Source organism: Dryas octopetala, chromosome 8 (assembly GCF_963921425.1).
Source record: "Dryas octopetala chromosome 8, drDryOcto1.1, whole genome shotgun sequence".
NCBI classification, from domain to species: Eukaryota; Viridiplantae; Streptophyta; class Magnoliopsida; order Rosales; family Rosaceae; genus Dryas; species Dryas octopetala.
Genome location: NC_141373.1, coordinates 18991595 through 19014812, shown reverse-complemented (window position 1 = coordinate 19014812; position 23218 = coordinate 18991595). Strand labels below are relative to the sequence as shown.

At 36.9% G+C, this 23218-nt stretch overlaps 3 protein-coding genes across 3 annotated transcripts; 2 read left to right on the top strand and 1 right to left on the bottom strand.

Moving 5' to 3' along the window:
* Positions 1-482: 482 nt before the first annotated feature.
* Positions 483-2603, bottom strand: LOC147277798 (Concanavalin A-like lectin protein kinase family protein). The gene has a single exon (XM_086255267.1). It carries the CDS (start codon positions 2592-2594, stop codon positions 483-485), a length of 2112 nt encoding a protein of 703 aa, XP_086111393.1. The 5' UTR covers positions 2595-2603.
* A 7227-nt stretch (positions 2604-9830) lies between these two features.
* Positions 9831-11390, top strand: LOC147277797 (uncharacterized). Its single transcript, XM_086255720.1, has 3 exons — positions 9831-10199; positions 10367-10595; positions 11083-11390. Exons 1-3 carry the CDS (start codon positions 9831-9833, stop codon positions 11388-11390), a joined length of 906 nt encoding a protein of 301 aa, XP_086111846.1.
* Positions 11391-18232: 6842 nt separating this feature from the next.
* LOC147277796 (uncharacterized) lies at positions 18233-19587 on the top strand. The gene is made up of 2 exons (XM_086255719.1): positions 18233-18245; positions 19067-19587. Exons 1-2 carry the CDS (start codon positions 18233-18235, stop codon positions 19585-19587), a joined length of 534 nt encoding a protein of 177 aa, XP_086111845.1.
* Positions 19588-23218: the final 3631 nt, after the last annotated feature.

Below are 23218 nucleotides of genomic sequence, written 5' to 3'. Positions count from 1 at the left end.
TCATAAACAATACATATTCAATGAGTATGCCAGGGAAATTAAACTATTAAATTGGACTTCCCAAGCTTGAACCTCAAGATGTTATGTAAAACACAATGTGAGCATTTCATTAATGATTCTTTTTGCAAATTGGCCAACCTAAGGACCATCTTATGACTAATTATGCTTGAGAAAATGCCAATCATGATATCTGAAAACAGACAAGGAAGGTGACTTAGGACCATCAAATTCAAGAAATCATGTAAAACACACTGTAAGCATTTCATTTCTGTATGACATCGTAATGATCATTCTAATAAATTGGCCAACCTAAAGACTATCTTAGGACCAAATAGGAGTCTATGACTACAAAATCTGCAAACTACTTTAACTGAAGGATTCTTCAGGATCTCCAGTTAACAATAAGCTCCTAGCTTGTCTGTTACAAACTGCATTGAAAATCTGACTCTTATATTTGAGGTTACTTGGTCTATTCTGAGCTACTAATCCCTGCCAAATTGGCTCCTGGGGGTCATATATTGTGCATCATCAAGTTCAAGACTGTGTCGAACACCACAGAAATTTAGGCTTTCTTCGAAATCATCAGGGAAAGAAGGCCGAAGGCTCACCCTTGGTTTTCTTGCTGGCAACACAGGAAGTGGCACTTCGCCTTTAAGTATCCTTGCAGCTTCCTTCACTGTTGGCCTTGTGACATGGTTTGGGTGCACACAAGCAAGTCCAGTCATCAGCATCCTTTCCATCTCTACCTCATCAAACTTCCCCATCAACCTTGAATCAGCAGCTTCAATCAGTTTCCCCCTCTCCCACAGGCCCCAAACCGAATCAACAACCACTGTTCCATCATCCTCCACCGGCTTTCTACCAGTTGCCACCTCCAACACCACCACACCAAAGCTGTAAACATCAGTTTTTACAGTTGGAACACCTGAATAAACATATTCAGGAGCAAGATATCCCATTGTTCCAGCTGGTATAGTTGCATCTCTTGTCATGGAACTATGATCATATGTTTCTGCTAGACCGAAATCCCCAAGTTTGGCATTAAAGTCTGCATCAAGCATTATGTTGCAAGTTTTAACATCTCTGTGAATTATTTGCCTCTCACACTCCTCGTGAAGATATGCAAGAGCAGATGCAACTCCAAGAACTATCTTCAGTCTTTGCTTCCAAGATAGGACAATGGCTGAATTGTAGCTACTGTGGAGGATTTTGTTGAGGCTTCCATTGGGCATGAACTCATACACCAAGACTAACTCATTACCCTCGCAGCACCATCCATGAAGCTGAACCAGATTCTTGTGCCGTAAACAACCCACCATAGTTGCAAACTCAGTAGTAAATGGATTACGCAAACAATCAATCCCATTACCCCTCTCAAACCTTTTAACAGCCACTTCTCCACCAGATGGCAGAGACCCTTTATAAACCTTAGCTGATGCCCCTTCCCCAACAACTCTGTTTCTATTAAACCCCATTGTAGCTGCTCTTATCTTTGCAAGTGGCAAACTTGTTGGAACTCTATTTGCCTCAACTCTACAAGTTCGGCCTTCTTTGCTTCTTATGGCCATGGCCTTTCTCTTCTTTACAAACATAAAACAAAACACACAAAGAATAGCAAATATGGAGAAGACGAATGCAGCTAAACCTACCAGTCCAAGAGCAATATCCACTATCCTTGTTTTTCTTTCATTAGAATGATTGACAGGGCTGCTGTTGATGCCTGAATCTTCTGCTGAAGAGCACATGAAACAGTCCCCTCCTTCAACAGTATCCATAGGAAACGGTGATGGGAGAGACCCAAAAGTCTTGAATGTCCACCTATCAACAGTGTGAACTGAAGAGCCCTGCCCATTAGAGGCAGAGAAACCAACATGCATAAACTCCTTGAATTCCTTGGAGAGGTCAATCCAAGCAACAAGAAGAGGACTTGGAGGCCTAGTTTGCGAGTATCCGACCCAAACCCGAATCATTTTGACAGCATCTCTGTACTCAATCCAAGCAGTTATCTCCCTCCCACTTGCCAAATCAATTCCTCTTGACACAACATCAACAGAGGCTACAGATACAACTGTGTTAACATCAATACCAATGTGGTTGCCATTAATGTCCCCAACCACAGGATCAAAACTGGTATCGAATTCCACAGCAAAGAACGGTTCTTGTGCTGTTACGGTTGGCTCTGGAAGACCCATATACCCTTTAGAGGAACTGAATGAATCGACACTAGGAGTGATCACAAAGGCAATACCATCGCCAGAAGAACACAATTGGGAACTAGGGGTGATTGTCAAAGAGAAGCGGCACAAGAAAGACGCAGTGGCATTTCTTGTGGGATCAAGAAATCGAATTGGGTACGCATAAAACGCTCTTCCAACCCCAGAAGTTGAAGAAGAAGAAGAAGAAGAAGAAGAAGAAGAAGAGGGGCAGGTGGTGAGTTCTTGAGTGAGACCAATGGCGTTGTTTCTGATGTAAGCGTCACCTAAGAGGGTGACATTGTTCTTCTCAGGCAAGAATGGAGCAGAGAGTGAAGGGAAATTGAGGTTAAAGAAGAAACAGAAAAGGACCCAGAAGAGAAATGGAGAAGATGAATGCATTGGAATCGCAAACCAAACTGGAACATAACAGTTTTCTCGGGAAAAAAGATTATGCAGAAATTTTCTAGGAAAAAAAAAACAGGGAAACAGTGATGAAATACCTAGATTTTCTTCCCCTTTTTGTAGCTGAATTTCTGTGTATGCTTGACCCAATCTTGATACTTAAAGTTGAACAAGTTGCGTGTAAGAGAGAGAGAGGGAGAGGGAATTGGGTTTCAGGTTAGACCGTTAGACTGTGTTATGGTTAAGTCTAGGCACTGTGGGGGGTGTGGGAGTGGACTGGTTGGGTTGGGTGGCAATGGCTTGGCTTGTGGCGGAAGACATGGTCTATTTTCATGCGCTGGGTGAACAGTTGAACTTGAACCGCGTTTATGTTTGGTTAGGACTTAGGAGTAGGACTGCGGCAGAGATTGAGCCCAAATCTTATGTGCTGCACAGACTGCACCAAATGGTCTGCACAAGTTGTTTTCTATTTTTCTTCTATTTTTTTCTTTTTGTTTATTTTGTTAAATAATTTGCACACAAGTTGTTAATTGAAGGTTTTTTTTTTTTTTTTTTTTTTTTTTCTCCTTTTCAAAGTTGTTAACTGAAGTTAATGATCCATACTTTTAATTTTACATTGCATATTAACTCTCCTCAATTTTTTAATTTTTTTTCCCTCAGGTTCACTATTAACTTTGTTTATATTAAATAAGTTCACATTATAAAGAGGGACAAATTGTGCAAGATTGATCGCTCGTGATTTTTGACTTTTGGTTATTTTGATCTTTTACTCGACAAGATGATGTGCTGTAGAGTGTAGATTTGCTCTTAACCCTTAACCCGAAGCGATGATAGGTGTCAATTGATCATAGATTGATTGACATATCTTTGACAATCAATTCGTTGCCTACTAAATTTGAGAACCAAATTCATTATACTGTTATTAGAATTTTAGAATTAATTAATGTAGGATACATGACAAACATTTTATTTAACTACTACTATACCTATTGTTCAAATTTAACAATAAGGAGACTTTTGTAAGTATTAGTCACATAGCAGATAGTCATACCATTCATGTCCAATCCTTTCACGTGTCATTTTGCCTTGTTATCTCTGGGTGGAAAATTTATTGGCTGCTTTTGACTTCAACCATACAATATTTAATAATTTAATAATAAAGAATGTTGAATTAATGGATTGAAGCATTAATATTAGCTTGTTGAGTACATTTTGAGTTGAGCTTCAGTTTGCACACAGAGAGATCGAAAGTCGGTGGAGAGAAAAAAACAGTAGAAGCAAGAAGAAGAAAAAACCAAACCAACAACCAAGTCCCACTCTCTCTCTCTCTCTCTCTCTGTGTGAAATAATGCTCTGCCTGTAAATGTGTCAGAGACTAGGGCCGTCCTTTTGGTTTCATAGCAACTTTCGTTTTCAATTTTATAGTTTGTTTGATTTTGATTGTAGATCCATATTTGCCTTTATTTTGAGCTCAGATCTGTAGTTGATTGCGTTAAAATCGATTTTTAGTTTGCAATTTCAATTTTAGTTCGTAGTTGTAGTTTGCAGTTTCAGTGTCAGTTTACAGTTTCAGTTCGCAGTTTCAGTTTCAGATCTATAATTGATTGCATTGAAATCGATTTTTCAGTTCGCAGTTTCAATTTTAGTTCATAGTTGTAATTTGAAGTTTCAGTTTCCGATCTGTAGTTGATTGCATTGAAATCGATTTTTCAGTTCGCAGTTTCAAGTTTAGTTCGTAGTTGTAGTTTGCAGTTTCAGTTTCAGTTTCAGTTTTAGTTGAAATCTCAATTGCAATTTCAGTTTCAATTATAATTTCATTTATGAAAATTCTTAAATTTGATGTACCAGTTTGAATTTGGAGTTTCATAATTCTTAAATTCTTCGTCACTGTAACAGTTTCATAAAGGCTTTTTTTATTTTGAGTGTGTATTTTTTTTTCTTTTTCATTTTTTTTGGATTGCATATCTAATAATTTTCTGAAATATGTAGTCCTCCTTTTAATGTTTTTAGATTTGAGCGCGCACTCTAAGAAATTTGTTTGCATGTGTCATTAGCTTGCATGTAGTGTTCATTACTTTCCATTTTCATGGTTGACTAGCTAGATTCAATTTTAAAGTAGAAATTTGGGTTAATATATATTACCTAGAAGTTAATTTTTGTGGGCTTGTGCATTTTTGTGTCACGTGTTTTCTGTTGGGCTTTATAAGGGGTGGGCTGCAAGTAAGTAGAAGTTGGGGTTTGAGTAATTATTTTTGTTTGGGTGCTTTTAGTTAATTTAAAAGATTGTCCTTGTAATTAACGGACTCTAGAATTTATTCGAACTATTTCACAGTTACAATCTTCGTAATTGTCAATCAATTAAATATTCTCGTTAGGGTCTCCATCATCCTCCCATCTCCTTTTGTATTAAAATTTTGGGTTAATTTCAGTTTAATACCTCACATTTGCTTCAAATTTCAATTTAATACCTCATGTATAAAATATTGCAATGTCATACCTTATGTTTACAATTGGTTGCAATGTCATACCTCTGTCAAATTAAATGTTAATTAATCCATTGTGTTGACGTGAATCTGACATGTTACCATGTCATGCCATATGGCCTAACACATATTGCCATGTGGATAAGAAAATAATAAGAAATCTAAAACTAAAATTAAAATAGAAATAAAAGAACTCCAAAAATAAATTCAATAAAAATAAATAAAGAAGACCAAAAAAAGAAAAAAAAAATAGCATCGATGGATTTTGCAATTTGCAGCAAGCTCCAAACCCCTTCTCCCTCTCTCCCCACCTAGCAGCCTCCCCATCATCGCCGACAGATCTAGACGTCGGCCTCCGTGCCTTCCCCATCACCACCATAGATAAGGAAGGTATTCTCCGGACTAGCAGAGGCTCATTTTCGCCTGGAAGCAGCTCGAGGATGGTCGTACTCTCGCCGACTACAACATCCAGAAAGAATTAACTCTGCATTTGGTTGTGAGGCTTCGTGGTAGGATTATTGAGCCATCTCTTATGGCATTGGCTAGGAAGTACAAACAAAACAATTTCAATCAATTTTTTGAGAAAAAGAAAAATTAAAGAAGAAATTGAGGAATTAAGGGTTGATAGGGCTTACAAGAGAAGACGATAGTGGCAGCGGTGCCGAAGAAATTGAAGAAAGGAGCAGTTTCGTCCCCGCTAAAGGTGGAAGAAGCCATCTCTAATAGTGGGTGTGTTTGATTATGGAGATTGGTTGTTCGAATTTGGAGTTTAGATTGTTTTTTGATTGGCACCCAAGGAATAAAATTTCGGGTTTCGAGGAAATTTCGACGGAAATTTCGAAGATTTTTAAATTACGACAGAAATTAGACGAAAACGACGGAAATTACTATCAAAATACGGAAATTTTGAATGAAACTTTACTATATGTTTATTTAACATATTATCTACTACATTGATAAAAAACATTGAAGAAACTAAATTATATAGTAAATTTCATGTGATATAATATGAATATAATGCACGCTGGAGGCAAATACTATTAAATAAAATTAGTATAATGAGTAAATGAAATTAGTATATTTTTTATTCTCTATAATTTATACACTAAATCCTATATACTCTATATACTAAATCCTATATACTCTATAATATATACACTAAATTTTGTATACTTTATAATGTGTATTCTATATTTTTTAGGATATGGTATAAGATATTAGGGTTTAGGCTCTTTAAGATATTTTTAATTATTTTTATATAGAAATGTATTAGGATTTAGGATTTAAAAACAACTAAACGAAACCAAAATTTTTTTTTTTTCTAATTGCACAAAGACCCTAAACGAAATCAGTATATATATAATTTATTTTGAAAATTCTCTACGACTAATTAACTTTGGCCATTAATTTGCGTCAGCAATTATATACATGTGCATAAGAACAATGAATGAAACATGATGTACAGCATGCATGAACGTACAATAGTTTCTCTTGGATTTTTCCAACTATTTGATAACTCAAAAGGTCCTTAACCAATCCTAAACTTTTTTTTTTCTTTTCTTTTCTTTTTTCTTTCTTTTCTTTTCTTTTTCTTTTCTTTTCTTTTTTCTTTCTTTCTTTTCTTTTTCTTTTCTTTCCTTCCTTCCTTTCCTTCTTTTCTTCTTTCTTCCCGTGACTTCATCTTTTCCCCTTCTCTTTCTTCTTTCCCACTGCTCAGCCAGTCAGCCACCAAACCCACTTCTCTTTCTTTTTTCCCACTGCCCAGCCACCAGACCCACGCCCAAACACCTTCTCTCTCCTCCCTCCTTCTCTTCCTCCTTTTTCCTTCTTTCCTTCTTCCCTGGTCTCTCTCTCTTTCTCTTCTCCCTCCCCGATCTCTTCTCTCTCTTCGATCTGCTGCCTTCGGCGACGAGGCTAGCTCGCCTCTTCCTCCCCTCCCTCCCTCTGGTCTCCGCTTCCCCGAGCCTCTTCCTCCCTCTGGTTAGCTGGATCTGGATATTTGAGCGAAATTTCATCGAAATTTAGACGAAATTTAAGCGAAATTTCTCTCAAATTCAAAAAAATTTGCTGTTAGGGTACTTAAAATTTCGCTCGAAATTTTCGGCGAAATTTTGAATATTTCGCCGAAATTTTTTGAAATTTGGTCGAATGAGTATTAAAATTTCAGAACCCCTAAAAGTCGAAATTTAAACCCTTGTTGGCACCTCACCATCACCACCGTCACTGGTGTCTAGCTCGGTCGGCAGTTATGGGATGCACGTGGCTGCTGGGTGGGTCATGGGTGTGGGTTGGGGAGGGAGGGATGAGGGGTTGGGCTTGTTGCAAGCCTGCAACATCATCATTGATGTGCTTGTCTTTTTCTTTTTCTTTTTTTGATCTTTTTTATTTATTTTGAATTTGTTTTTGGAGTTTTTTATTTCTATTTTATTTTTAGTTTTAGGTTTTTTATTATTTTCTTGTCCACATGGCAATATGTGCCAGGTCATGTGGCATGGCATGGCAACATGTCAAATCCACACCAACACTTAACAGATTAATTAACACCCAATTTGACGAAGGTATGATATTGCAACAAATTATAAACATGTGATATGACATTGCAATATTTTATACATGAGGTACTAAATTGAAATTTAAAGTAAACTTAAGGAACTGAACTGAAATTAACCCTAAAACTTTATACTCATCTAAAAAGAAGTCTTACCTCACAAAACAAAATTTTTAAAGGGTTGGAGCTCAACCGATAACAGAGCACTATAACTCCATAAGCTCCATAGTGATATATTTATTTTTTGAAAAGACCCATTAAAGCTATGGACATGTTCTAATGGGTTGGAGACCAAGAATAATCCTAGAACAATGGTTTTTCGTCTTCAAGCTTGATAAATTGATATATCAATTTATCTAGGGAAAAGTTTAGCTAAAGGACTCCAACTATACCTAATGTCTCTATTCAGGACATCAATTTCACTTTGTGTTAACTGAAGACTGAAACTTTCATTTTGTGTCAATTAAGGATCCTGTTTTTTTTTTTTTTTTTCAGTTTTTATCTCAACTTTGGCCCAATGTTGGACCCATCAAACCTCCACCAAATTCAGAAAACTTATGTTGGGTTTAAAGCTATGCATCTCCTCTTTACAACCATATAAATATCACTCAAATCGAACATCTATAGCTCCAAATGATTGGCCCCAAAGTAGGGTACTCGAAACTCTCCAATTGGACCTCTAGAAAAATATCTGAAAAATTGGACAATTTCGGGTAACCTAGTTTGGGGCCGATTATTTGGAGTTGTAGAGGTCCAATTTGGGTGATCTTTATATGGTTGTAAAGAGGATATGCATATCTTGAAATCGAGTATAATTTTTCTAAATTTGGTGGAGGTTTAATAGATCCAACGTCAGGCCTAAGTTGAGATAAAAATTTTTTTTTTTTTAAAAAGGTCCTTAATTGACACAAAATGAAAGTCGCAGTCCTCAGTTGACACAAAGTGAAATTTATGTCCTGAATAGAGACATAGGTACGGTTGGAGTCCTTTAATTAAAATTTTCTCATTTATCAATATAGGTGTGGAAATGATTGTTTGATATAAAAGGTAATAATACTAATTATTATTATTATTATTATTATTATTGTGGGAGAAAATGTTTCACGACCCAAATTTAGAGTCCAATTAATTAAATAAACCTAATTGGGATGAACCAACATAGAGTAAGCCTGGACTTAGGGTATGGTTCAACCCGTTAAAGAAAGCCCAATTAATTAGTTTACCAGGTGAAGGAATGAAATATGAAGGTGGACGTGGGAGGCAAGTAACTTCATGTGAGTGTCGGGATGTAGGACGCGTGGAAGAAAGTTACTTGGATGTCAAATCGTGAACTTGATTGTCAAGTAATTGCAAGTATAAATATAGAAGCTCAGTTATTTGGCAAGGTACAATATCTATTCATTTTGAGCATACAACAACTAAGAAAAAAACTTACTTGAGCGTCAGAGTATCTTTTGTAGGTACCCCCCCACTCACTGCTCAAATAAACCAAAGCCAAGATCTGACGAGTGCAAATCCTCTCAATGATCCGAAGTTCGATTCCTAAGTCCACATCATCTATAGACCAAAGCATTGTTTTTCGAAGATTTTTAGGTCCAAGTTGGCGCCGTTTATGGGAAGTCTTAGAACAAAAAGTCGTTTTTCAACATAATGACGAGAATTGGACCTGGTGAGAGCGGCCCGAGATCTCCTTTTGCACAACAGAAAAACTCTGGAGGCTCTTAGGGAATAGGGATGCCCCTCCTTACATAAGGAAAATGTTGGAAGAACTTCGAGAAACAAAACGAATAGCAGAAGGTGCCTTGAAGAAAGTCGGAGAATACGAAAGACAACAAGAGGAAGGCAATAAGTGCAAAAAGAAGAAAGAAAGGATGGAGGATCCTCGACTGAAGCAATCTCAAACAAAGTGGAAATTACCAAGGGTTGTGGAGGTGACGGTTTAGGCCCATTTGGGCATGGACACCAAAAAAGACCCAAGGAACTAAAGAGAGCTAAGAGACGTAATCCATAAGATAGTGAAAGGGCTCAAAACAAAGACCCCTTCCGAACTGGCCTTAGAAGCAACCAAGGAAATATGCCGATCCCCATTTAAGGAAGAGATCCTAAGGGCGAAAAGACCAGCCAAATTTGCTCAACCAAAGTTCAAGATGTTTGAAAAAACCACCAATCCGATCAAACATATTTATCTTTTTTCAGAAATAGATGATCCTAGATGCAGACCATGAAGCCTTAATGTGTAAATTTTTCCCCTATAGCCTGTCAAGATCGGCCTTAACGTGGTTCAGGCAACTCAAGCCTAGGTTCATCAAGGAGTTCACAGAGGTTTGTGAGGCCGTTATTTCACAGTACATTTGCAACTCAAAGATGAAGAAAGACATCAGCATTTTGTTCATCACTAAGCAAAATGCCAAGGAAAAGCTGAAGGATTACCTGGGTCGATTCATCTTCGAGATGTTGACTTTCAACGAGTGTGACTCTAAAACAACTTCCTTGGCTTTTAGAGAAGGATTGATACCCAAATCCAAGATGCACCATTCCCTGTTAAAGAGGCCACCTTACAACATGAGGGAAGTACTGAACTGAGCGATGGCTGCATTCGACTTGAGGAAGGGGAGACTCTGCTTGCTCGCCGATCTACAACAATGATCATAATACCGATGGGGCAAAATGAAAAGAATAAACAAAACATCCCCAGGAACTATTAGCCAGTAAAAGCGAACATCCAGCATAATCTGCAGGCCCAAGTTCGGCCCAGTAAGAACTTCACCAACACTCCCCTCACCACTAGTCTGACCAATATTCTCTGGGAAAACAAGGACGTAGGTATCTTTCGCGCACCTGCTCCATTGCGTGAACCTTCAGAGAGGAGGGACCGCACAAAGAACTGTGAGCTCCACAATGACTTTGATCACTACACGGACGACTGCATAAATTTGCAAGGACAAGTGGAAGCTATGTTGAGGAAAGGCATGTTGGACCAGTACAAAGTCGTTGAATGAGAATGCAACCACGGGCTCGGAAACGGACATGATCGACAAATTGTGGGTCACATTTAGAACGAAATTCACGTTCCAAGTGAATTAATTGATGTCAACGTGATCCATTTTCTGACGAAACCGGATCTATTAAGAAGAATGACCAAGTGGGCCATAGAGCTCGGACCATTCGACATCATTTATCAGCCTCAAACCGCAAGGAAGGGGCAGGTAGTTGCGGACTTCATCGCAGGGTGCCATAAGGAAGGAGAAGAGATTGTCGCTGAACCAGTGCTTTGGGACTTTTATGTGGATGGATCCTCGAACCAGTATAGGGCTGAGGTCGTATAATCTTCATCACGCCATAAAGGCTGAAGATCGAAAGCACAATTCGGTTGGATTTCTCTGCCACAAACAATATTGCAGAGCATGAAGCTCTCGTACTGGGGTTGAAGATTGCAAAGTCGTTAAATGTGCAGGCTTTAAAGATCTACAACGACTCTCAATTGATAGTCAAGCAAATAAACGAGGACTATGTGACAAGGGACAAGAAGATGGAGGCTTATCAAACCAAGAAGCTAATTCTGGAGTTCAAATGGGTACATGTCAACCAAATTCCCAAAGACAGGAACACGTTAGCCGATTAATTGGCAAACGCTGCCTCTGCTATGATCACAAGCTTGGTCAAAGATGTAAAGATAGAGCAATTGGCAGTGCCAAGTATGGAGTAGACGGAGTTCGAGAAGGAAACCATGCAGATTTGGACCAAGTCGATCGAGTTAGATGAGCAAACTAAACTAAATTGGATGGCCCCGATCATCCAGTACTTGACACAAGGCACTCAACTAGGTGATCCGAACGAGGCGAGGAAGCTTCGCACCAAGGCTACTAGGTACGTAATTAAAGATGGCATATTGTTTAGGCAATCCTTTTCTCATCCATATCTTAGGTGCCTCTGCCCAACTGAAGCTAAATGTCACGCCCCCAAATCCAGTGTCGATATTATACTGAAATATGGCACGTGAATTTGCAGCCCGAGTTTAGAAAATAATTTTCTCCATTTTCGTAAGAATAAAATTATTTTAATAGGAATTTTATAATACAACTTTTATTCATAACTACAAGTTCGTTTACACATAAACTTTGGAAAATAAAAATTATACTTGTAGAAAAAAAAAATACTTAGAATTCCTTTATTAAAGAAAACAAAATTCTTACCAAAATTCTCCATGAGTCTACTCGTTGCCTGAAAATATAAATGTGTAGCGTCATGAGTTACACTAACCCAGTAAATACTAATAACTTAAACATATTAATATTGCCTTAAACAATGTTTATGATCATGAATATAAAACAAAAATAATAAGTATGTCAATTTCTTTTATAAAAGAACACTTCATTGATGTAGTTATTATCATAAATACAAATAATAAGTAATAAGTTTTGTATTCTCGATCGAATACAAATTCAGCACACTAAGGTCTATAATACAAAAGTATGTATACGTAGAGGTCCATAATACCAACTAAGCATAATAGTGCACTATCTGTAGGGACTTGAGCCCTTGACCTTGTTGTGATTGATATGAAGATCAATTACTCGCAAGTGCACGAACCGATTGTAGTATAGCTTATGCAAGAACGAGGTCATACCCACAGAGATTTGATTAAAGACACTTATTACTACTACTCAAGGGTTTAAATTTCGATTTTAGGGGGGTTCAAAATCGAAACGCATAATCATCAATTTTTCGTGATAATTTCGTCGAAATTCTCGAAATTTTGCCGAAATCCTCGAAATTTCGACGAAATTTTCGACGATCTCAAATCGAGGGAGTAAGAGAAGGCGGCGATAGGGGCGGCGGCATGGGAGAGATGAGGGAGGAAGAGATGAGCAGCTGGAGCTTGGAAGCAGTTGCTTTTCGGTGGGTTTCGGCGGCAGTGAGCGGCGGCAGGGGGAGATGAGGGAGAAAAAGAGAAGGGAGAAAGAGATGAGGGTGAGGGTGGGTTGGTGATGGAGATGCAGAGAGAGAGAGATAGAGGAATAAAAGTGAGAGAGAGAGAGAGAGAGAGAGAGAGAGAGAGAGAAGCTGCACAGGCGGAAGGAAGAAAGAAGAAGAAATGAGAAGAAAGGGGAGGAAGGAAAGAAAAGGAGAAAAGGAGAGTCACGGCCTCATGGGGAAAGAAAAGGAAGAAAAGGGAAAAAAAAAATAAAAGGTTTTCTTTGATTGGGGTTTAGGACTTTTGGGCAATTGAAAAGAAAAAAAAATGGTTTGGGATTTCGTTTGGCCGTTTTGAGGTTTTGTTTAATTGTTTTTAAACCCTAAACTAATAAACTATAATACATTTTTATATAAAAAATAATTAAAAATACCCTAAAGGACCTAAACTCTAATATCATATGTGATATCTTAAACAATATAGAGTATAGATTATAAAGTATATAGGGTGTAGTATATAGATTATAGAGTATAAAAAGTATTAGGGTATATAGAGTTTAGTATTAGGATTTAGTGTATAGATTATAGAATATAAAGAATATACTAATTTTATTTATTCATTATACTAATTTGATTTAATAGTATTTGTCTTCAGCGCGCATTATATTTATCTTATATCACATGAAACTTACTATATAATTTGATTTTTTCAATGTTTTTTATCAATGTAGTAGATAATATGTTAAATAAATATATGGTAAAGTTTCATTCAAAATTTTCGTATTTTGATAGCAATTTCTGTCGTTTCCGTCTAATTTCTGTCGAAATTTAAAAATCTTAGAAATTTCCGTCGAAATTTCCTCGAAACCCGAAATTTTATTCCTTACTACTACTTAATGTCACAATAAATAATAATTATAAACATGAAATAAAAAGGTTGTTTTTGGTTTTTTGTTTTGACAAGAGTGTAAGAAAACAAGAGAATAAAATAAACAAGAAAATAAAGTAAAGAGAAAATAAGGTGAACAATAATAAAAACATTAGGGTTTCAACTTCACCATTACAATTCAATTTCATGTCTCAAGATAACAGGCATCCAAATTAATTAATTCAATTTCTAGAGTTCGTTCTTGAAATATGATTATTCATATGATGTTTGATTTTAATCAAGTATTCAGGAATTGCAATTTGAATATGATGTTTTGTTTAAATTACAATTTTGAACCCATTAAGTACACGAAGAACAATAAAGAACCAAGTAGAGTTTAAATATGATGTTTATCTTCAACGACTACTCATTCATCCACTAATCGGTTTAAGAATTAATAATGATCATATTGACTTTAAACTAGGCAATCAATATACATATTCAAATATTGGCTAGATATTAAAATAAGGATAGAGATTTAGTTATACACAAGTGAATAAAACTAGCAAATAGAATCAACCAACAAGGATTATATTAACTTAAAGACATGAAATCTTATTGAAAGATTATATTGAAACCCAAGTTTAGAGTTTATTTATACATAATAACAAGAAAGTAAAAATACAACACACATACCAAAATGAAAATATATAAAACAAATATTTAAAAGAAAAGAGAGGGAGGGAGCTCTCAAGAGAGAGACTCTTGAGAGCTCAGATGCTGTGAATTCGTCCAGAATGAAGAGTGCGAAGCTTGGTATTTATAGACGCTGAGGATGAACAAAGGAATCAGAGGAAGCATCAGCTGAATGGATGGATGAATAAACAATGCAGAGTGTTTGGTGAAGTGCGAGAGTGTTGGTGAGTAGAAGTGATGAGATGTAGCAGTGGGATGAATAAACAATGCAGAGTGGAAAGAGTTTGGTGAAGTGCAGCAATTAGGTTGATGATTATTTTATAATTTCAACTAATCAAGAGCGAGATGGAAGACTGCTGCTGTCAGAAGAGGAAGGACTGCCGAGGGATCGCCTGCGCCACCGCTACTGCCGCCGAGCCCTTGCCAGTGGGCCGAGAGCTCGCCGGTGCTGCCGAGTGCTCGCGGGCCTCCACTGCTTGCTGTCTGTTTTGGTTAGTCAGGTCCACGTAATTTCCACTGGGACTATACTGCATGCATTGATTAGTTGTTTTAATGCAATTCCACTGTAGCCACTTCAATAATGCAACCTAACTTCTTGGATTAACACAGTGCTTGCATTGCTCATGGATTGCATCAATGCCACTAGATCAAAGTGCTCCCTTGGCGAGAATGTGTGGGGTTGTTGCCATTTTATTTTAATTACTTACACATAATAATAAAAACTCAAAGTTTAAAAACACACTTTAATTAATAAAACTCAAAACAACAAAATAAACAACTAAAACAACATAAAAGAGAAAGAAAACTAATATTAACCAAAAACTTACTAAAAAGTTAAAATAAGGAAATAAAGCACTGAAAATACTAAATTTGCTATAAGACTAGAATTAAAATGTATAATTTAGAGGTAAAATATAGGTATAAAATGTGTCCAACAGACCTTCCATAGGTAGTTTATTTAAGCATGGGAACAGTACTATGCCCTGCTTTATAATTTATTAAAGTCTTTATTTTTTAATAAATCACATAACATAATTACTTAAGCAGAAGGTAAACACGAATACTCAAGTATATAAATACATAAACATTAATATATGCCTACATAGATTAAAGCATAAAATAAATATATACGTACAAGAATAATATATTTATAAGTATAAGGATGATATATATATAACTTACAATAATTAAAACATGAAATTTAGTTGAAAAAAATTAAAATGGAACAGGTATTGAAATATTTCATTTTTAGAATTAGTCTTTCAAGGGCAATATGGTCATATAGTCAAAATTTCTGAAAATTGTCCCATGCACGTCCATTTTCGTCACCTTTGAATGCTTAATTTTTCTCAACTTTTCCCTTTAATATCTAACTCATTTCACAACCTATTTGGGCAATTAAATACAATAATTTGAAGGAATTTTCACAAGGAATCCAATGGACTAGGTCTTATTAATAGATTCAACTTAGGTGGTCCGGAATCGAGTTAAGAACAGGCCTGGGCATATACCATCTCAAAAAAGGCAGCAAGCTTTCGTGATTAATATTTTTCAATGTTTTATAGATGAATCTCAAACTTTCCAGATCAAGAGTTCATTTTATAAGCTTTAGATTGATAAAAAGAATGTAAAAAACGGTTAAGAAATGAGTGCGTTATGAACTTTCAAAGTTAAGAACTTTCTTGGAATTTTCTGGCAAGGTTCACCAGAAAAGTTTTGAGTAAATTGATTTCGAAATCGTTTTTGATGTTTAAAAACTCATTATAAAGGTATATATAAACTAGATAATCACATTAGAGTAAGATATAAGCATTAAAACAGATTAAATAGTGAAAAACAATGAAAACCCGATTTTCTAGTAGAATTGAAGACCCAGGGAATTAAAGACCATATGGAACAATGGGTTCAGAGGAAACCTAATGTGATCAAGGTGATTGAAAGATAGCACTATAGAATCTTTAGGTAATCCTGCGCTGGTTCGAATATTAGCCTCGAAGGGCAAGCGACTAAAAACTACATCGTCTTGGGCTTGACATTTTAGCCTCGCTATTGCAAGATCTTGATTGGAAGGATTCCATAAATTTGAATTATCTTTAGCCGTTGAAATAAGTGTTAGAGAGATATAATTTTAGAGAAAAAGGCTTTGGAGGAAGAAGATGCACGAGCTAAAGTCGGTGGGTGGGAAGACTCTAGATGAGCTTGGGATGTGTTCCTGGGACAAGAAGTCAATTGCTCCTGAATCCAATTGTCAGTTCTAGCCATTGTGTCATTCCTGTCAACATAGTACTCACTTATTGCCAATTTGAATCTTATGCGTCGATTCTCTCGGGGAAGCTTTCTTTCATAGCAAACCCTCCCTTTCTTCTGATCCAATTTTCTGTGTTCTAGGTAGAGTGGTCGAGAATGTCTTAGATAGGTCTAACGGCCATCCATGGGCCATATTCAACCTCATCACCCTTCTTCGTTTGGGCCTTGAGATGCTCGCACTTCTTTTGGTAGTGCCTAAGCCGTCCACAGTTGAAACAGAAATCCAACAACCGTTCTACGTATATCTCTACCCACGTCGTCGGCCCTTATGATCCAGAATCCCAATGGAAGAGGGTTATTAGTATCAATCTTCGCCTTGACTAGGATAAAACATCACGAGCCTCCTACCACATGCAAGGGATCTTCCACTTCTACAGCGTTCCCAATCTGCTCATCGATTTGCCTGGCATTTTCCTCATAAATTAGATTAAGTGGCAGTCTGTGGGCCTGGAACCAGTAGGCCACGATGTGCATATGAATCTCCTTTACTGCTATCTGTGGCGACCATCTTTTCACGTTGAAGCAGTAGCCTAACACATTCCAATGGCCCAAGTCGATGATCCGCTGAGCCATTTCCTCATCTTGGGCAATGATGGAGAACAAGTTTTCTTTGACATGTGGCACTTTTGCTTCACCTAGATCAGCCCACGCCACCTTGAGTATATTCTTTAGAGAGCTCCGGTATGGAGGTTTTCAGCTATCACTGCTCCCACTAATTGTGCACCACCTTCCGGATAAGAGAGGCCCAATGATTCCTCCAGTTGTAAGACCAACTCATTCGCTAAACCCTAGCTCATAGTGTTAGTATTCCTCTAAGTATGATCATTTGAATATTACTGGTAGATTTGGGTTGACTCTTATGTTTAGGTACGAGGTATAAAAGTGAAGGTAAGTAAGAAGATATTATTTGTGATAAGGCTGTATGAGGATGGAATGTGGGTAGTTGGATGGGCTGGTGCAGCAATAATGGTGACGGGTATTGTTTAATTGAGGTTGCTTATGGGGCGTAATAGAAGAGAAGTTTTTGGTAAACCATATGCAAAAGGTAGGTAGAGATCATAAAGATGGATGAGATGGGGGTGTGAGTAGAGGTTGGATTGCCATGAATACTTTCCTCCGGACAGTAATGGCTAGGACAGAGCCTAGAGAGGCTACCAAGGGAAGCCAAATCACAGAGGCAGTTTCTTTCAGATTGTGTAGGAGCATTCTTTCGCGACGTGATAATTGAGAACTCAATCGTGAAAGATGGGATATATATTGATAATTGAGAACTCGATCTCATCAACTGAGAAGGAGAATGAAAATGAAGAGAGAATATAGTGATGATGGTGGGGTGGGTCCCACACTGAAGTCTTCTTGAGTTTTTCAACTAATTTGAATTATTTATCGACACAATTATAGACCATTTATCGACAAAGGCAAAAGAAGACAACTTAATCATGTAAGACCTTATTTGAGTTAGCAACCTATTTAATCACTTATACAACTAAGAATTCAAGTGGGAAACTAACTTGTACAGCCTGGTACTTAAGGTGAAGTAGGAATCCTAATTAACAAGGAATACCTATTGCATAAGGTTATGGAATCCAGAGGTGATAAGGCTGACTTCAGGTAATTCTTTATGGGCAAGAAACCTAGGAGTTGTCACCTATAAATATACAGCCAGGGTCCCCTCTCTTATGTACAATTACAAGCATAAAAGATCCTACCTCATATAGGCAGTGCATATAGAGATACAGAGAGAGAGGAAGACTCACGGCTGGTTTTGGCTTTGCATCAAACACTTTGACTGCATCTTGATTCTCACGAGCTATCTGCAATGGCATCACAAGGTAAGTGCCTTTATACCTGCATATTAAGAATTACAACATGTGGTATCAGAGCAAGGTTCTATGCATCTAAAGGCCTATTTTGTGAAGTCAATATATATGCATGCTTGCGTGATTGCTCTGTTAAAGAATTCTGTTTGCAGAAGTGCAGTTTGATTAATTTTTTATCTTAGAATTTATATATGTATGTTAAAGAAAGCCACGAGTTTATTTCTTGCTTTTGTGTTTCTTTAGTTAGATATATATTGTTGTTAACCATCAATATATGATTGTTTATTTACAAGATTGATTGACAGCAATTTGTACATATATATATAATATATAATCTGATTGATGACTTACAAGTTGCCATGTAAAGCATAAACTATATAGTTGTTTATATATATGTTTTTCCTTCCTGTATAAGTATATTCCGCAATAAAGAATACCCATAAAGTTGTCATGTCTTGATTAAAGGCAATTGTTTTATGCTTGGTCCACAGATAAGCATGAATCAATTGTTATTAATCAATTCAAAGCAATAAATGACAAGATTGCATCATGAGAGATTATCATTGACTTTTCTGCTCACAAGTGTGAACTCAATTGAGAAATATCTCATGATGGAACAAGATGATGTATAAACTGGTATGCATATATATCAGAATCTTTTCAGTCCACAGATGAAAGTTTTTTGATAAAGGTTGGTCATACCAATTTATATTGTTAGTCTTGTAAAAGGGAAACAAACATGTATGATAATTCAGTCCACAGATGGTTGTCATTCATGAATAAAGTTTTGGGGTTAAAATATTTTCTTATATATTGTGAACTCTATATTTCAGTTGTGAATCCTTCTATCAACTCCATTGAGCCCTTGACTGGTGGCAATTTTAAGAAATGGAAGAGAGACTTAGAGATAGCTTTAGGTCTCCTAGACCATGACTTAGCCCTAAGGGAAGACAAACCTCCAGAACTCACTGAGGAAAGCACTGTTGAACAAAGGTTTAAATTCGAGAAATGGGAGAAGGCTAATAGGATGTGTTTGCTGATAATGAAGAAGTCCATGTCAGAGACAATTTGTGGAGGTATTCCTGAATCCGAGAGTGCAAGGGAGTATCTGGAAGCTATAAGTCAAAAATTTAAGAAACCCCAGAAGGCAGAAACTGGGGATTTAATGTGCAAGCTTACCAACATGAGGCATGATGGAGTGGAAGACATCAGAGTGTATCTTTTAGGCATGAATGAACTTGCAACAAAGCTGAAAGCCCTAGACATTCCCATAGCTGATCCATTCCTAGTTCACCTAGCCATGAACTCACTTTCTGCACCTTTTGAGCAGCTAAAGATAATCTATAATGCTTAAAGGGAGAACTGGGATATGGATGAACTCATTGGTATTTGTGTTCAAGAACAGACTAGGATGAAGAAGGAGAAGGAGTCCAACCATGTGCATCTCACTACCAATGTTCCCAAACACAATTCAGCCAAACCAAATCATGCTGCTGCCAACCATAAGGCTAATCCTCATCCTAAGAGGTCTAACATCTTAAAACCAAACAAAACTATTGATTTTAAATGTTATTTCTGTGATAAGGCAGGACACCTCAAAAGGAATTGCACTAGGTATAAAAAAGTGGGTAGAGAAAAAGGCAACTAAAGGTAAATTAAATTCTGTTCTAGTTTGTTTTGAGTCAAGTTCTATAACTGTCCCTTCAAATTCCTAGTGGATTGACACTGGTTCTTCAATCCATGTTTCTACTTCTATGCAGGACTTCGTAAGCCAGAAGACACCAAGTAAAGAGCAAGCTTATGTCTTCGTAGGGAATGGCAAGAAGGTTCCAGTCCATGCAGTAGGAAGTGTTAGGCTTCAATTAGGTTTAGGTTTTCAATTAGAATTGGAAAATGTTGCTTTTGTACCTTCCATGAGAAGGAATTTGATTTCAGTTTCTCAACTAGTTAGGAAAAATTCCCATTTTGAATTTTCTGGTGTAGGATTTGATTTATTTCTAAATAAAGTTTTAGTTGGCAATGGTTTTCTAGTTGATAATCTTTTTCAGTTAAATTGTGCTTCTAATAATTTCACTTTTAATGTTGATTTAACTGGACATAAACGCATTCAACATCATGAAATCTCTTCCAGATTGTGGCACAAGAGATTAGGCCACATATCTAAGGAGAGAATGCAACTTCTAGTCAAAGAGGAGATTCTTCCTTACTTAGACTTTACAGATTATGGAGATTGTATTGAATGCATTAAAGGAAAATTGACAAACACTAGAAAACTAGGATCCACACGCAGTCAAGGACTTTTACAGATTATTCACACTGATATTTGTGGTCCTTTTCCAACTGAAACTCTAGAAGGTCATAGGTATTTCATCACTTTTATTGATGACTACTCAAGATTCTGCTATCTCTACCTAATACCAACTAAATCTAGTGCATTTGAGGTGTTTAAAGTATACAAAACAGAAGTTGAAAATCAGTTAAACTTAAAGATTAAGGTGTTAAGATCTGATAGGGGAGGAGAATACTATGGCAGGTATGATGAGCAAGGAAGACATCCTTCTCCATTGGCTCGTTATTTGCAAGATTGTGGTATTGTTGCACAATACACAAATCCTGGAACACCTCAACAAAATGGTGTTGCTGAGAGAAGAAATAGAACACTAAAGGACATGGTTAGAAGCATGATCTGCAACACTAACTTGCCTAAATTCCTATGGGGAGATGCTATCAAAACAGCCAATTACATATTAAATAGAGTGCCTAGCAAAGCAGTTTCTAAAACACCTTTCGAGTTGTGGAATGCAAGGAAACCTAGCCTAAACCACCTACATGTTTGGGGCTGCAAAGCTGAAGCTAAAATATATAATCCAGACTTAGCCAAGTTAGATCCTAAGACTGTAAGTTGTAGGTTTATTGGCTATGCAGATAGGACTAAAGGTTTTCGTTTTTACTGCCCTCATCACACCAATAGGATTGTAGAAACAGGGAAAGAAAAATTTATAGAGTTTGATTGTGGTGGTTTTCAAGTAAATACAGATTTTGTTTTTGAAGAGGAAGGGGATATAGGTTCAGTTTTAGACAATACTGCTGCCAACACTTCTGATCCTATTCTGACTTATCCTTTTTCTAGTTTGCCATTACCTAATAACAATGACAGACTTCAGATAGACAATCATAATATGGAAGTTGTAAATTAAGAGCCAAACATTGATGTCTTGCAGCCACAACAAGGAGGGGTTAGAAGATCCAATAGGGAGAGAAGACCTACTACACATCCGGACTTTGTGTACTTAAATGAAACTAATTTTGATGAGTTTGTTTTTGAGGATCCTATCAATTATAAACAAGCAATGACTGCTGAACATTCTGATTAGTGGCTAGAGGCTATGCAAAGTGAGTTGCAATCTATGAGACACAACAAAGTATGGGAGTTAGTAGAGCCGAGACAAGGATTGAAGCCTATAGGGTGTAAGTGGGTGTTTAAAACTAAGAGAAACTCTAAGGGAAATGTAGAAAGACATAAGGCAAGGTTGGTGGCTAAAGGGTTTACACAGCAAGAAGGGATTGATTTTAATGAAACCTTTTCTCCAGTTTCATCTAAGGATGCTTTTAGGGTCATCATGGCTTTAGTGGCCCATTTTGATTTATTCTTGCATCAGATGGATGTCAAGACAGCATTCCTTAATGGCGAGTTGACTGAGGAGATATATATGCAGCAGCCAGAAGGTTTCATAGTAGAAGGGAGTGAGCATTTGGTGTGTAGGTTAAAGAAATCTATATATGGACTAAAGCAGGCTTCTCGACAGTGGTATTTGAAGTTTGATGGTATTATTACTTCTCATGGTTTTGTTGAGAACAAGCTGGATGAATGTATATATTTGAAATTCAGTGGGAGTAAGTTCATTTTTCTTGTTCTTTATGTGGACGACATACTGCTGGCTAGTAGTGATGAGAGTCTTTTGCATGAAACTAAGGATTTTCTGTCCAAAAATTTTGATATGAAAGATTTAGGTGAAGCAGCCTATGTCTTAGGGATTGAAATTCACAGAGATAGTGCTAGAGGGTTACTAGGCTTGTCACAAAAGGCTTATATAGAAAAGGTATTGAAGAAGTTTAATTTGGCAAACAGTCATGGTGTTGAGGTTCCTATTTCAAAGGGAGATAAGTTAAGCAAGAAAGACAGTCCAAAGAATGAAGCTGAGAGAGCAGAAATGAAGGAGAAACCATATGCTTCAGTAGTGGGAAGCATTATGTATGCACAAGTGTGTACACGACCTGATTTGGCTTTTCCAATCAGTGTTTTAGGAAGATACCAATCTGATCCAGGACTTGCACATTGGAAGGCTGCTAAAAAGGTGTTGAGATACTTACAAAGAACTAAAGAGCACATGTTAGTTTTTAAAAGGGGGGATGTTTTAGAACTGGTTGGTTATCTAGATTCTGATTTCGCAGGTTGCAAAGATACTTCAAAGTCAACCTCTAGTTTTGTTTTCATGTTAGGAGGGGGCGCTGTAGCTTGGAAGAGTGTAAAACAGTCCACTGTGGCTACTTCCACAATGAATGCAGAGTTTGTAGCATGTTATGAAGCTACTGTCCATGCCATTTGGTTGAGAAATTTTATTCTAGACCTAAGAGTAATCAGCAGCATAGCAAGACCAATTCAGTTATATTGTGATAACAATGCAGCAGTTTTCTTTTGCAAAAACAATAAGAGGTCTTCGGGTATCAAGCACATTGACACTAAATATCTGCTAGTAAGGGAGAAGGTTAGAGAAGGGCTCACAAAGATTGATTACATAAGCACTACAGAGATGTTGGCTGATCCATTGAATAAGGCAGTACCAAATTCAGTTTTCCTACAGCATATCAAGAACATTGGTGTTCTGTTAAGTTTTGAAGATGCTTTGAGTTAGTGGGAGTTGTCTAGTCATGATTTTGCTTTAAGAGTTTGTTTTATTTTCGAAATTTTTGATATATTTTTGGTT

Excerpts from the sequence above, each read along its gene's own strand:
- LOC147277798 (XM_086255267.1), bottom strand. The coding sequence starts at position 2,594 with ATGCATTCATCTTCTCCATTTCTCTTCTGGGTCCTTTTCTGTTTCTTC.
- LOC147277797 (XM_086255720.1), top strand. The coding sequence starts at position 9,831 with ATGATCCTAGATGCAGACCATGAAGCCTTAATGTGTAAATTTTTCCCC. Across the intron at positions 10,200-10,366 it reads CACCTTACAACATGAGGGAA|GCCCAAGTTCGGCCCAGTAA; the intron begins GTACTGAACTGA and ends CATAATCTGCAG. Across the intron at positions 10,596-11,082 it reads GGAAGCTATGTTGAGGAAAG|GCTTTAAAGATCTACAACGA; the intron begins GCATGTTGGACC and ends TTAAATGTGCAG.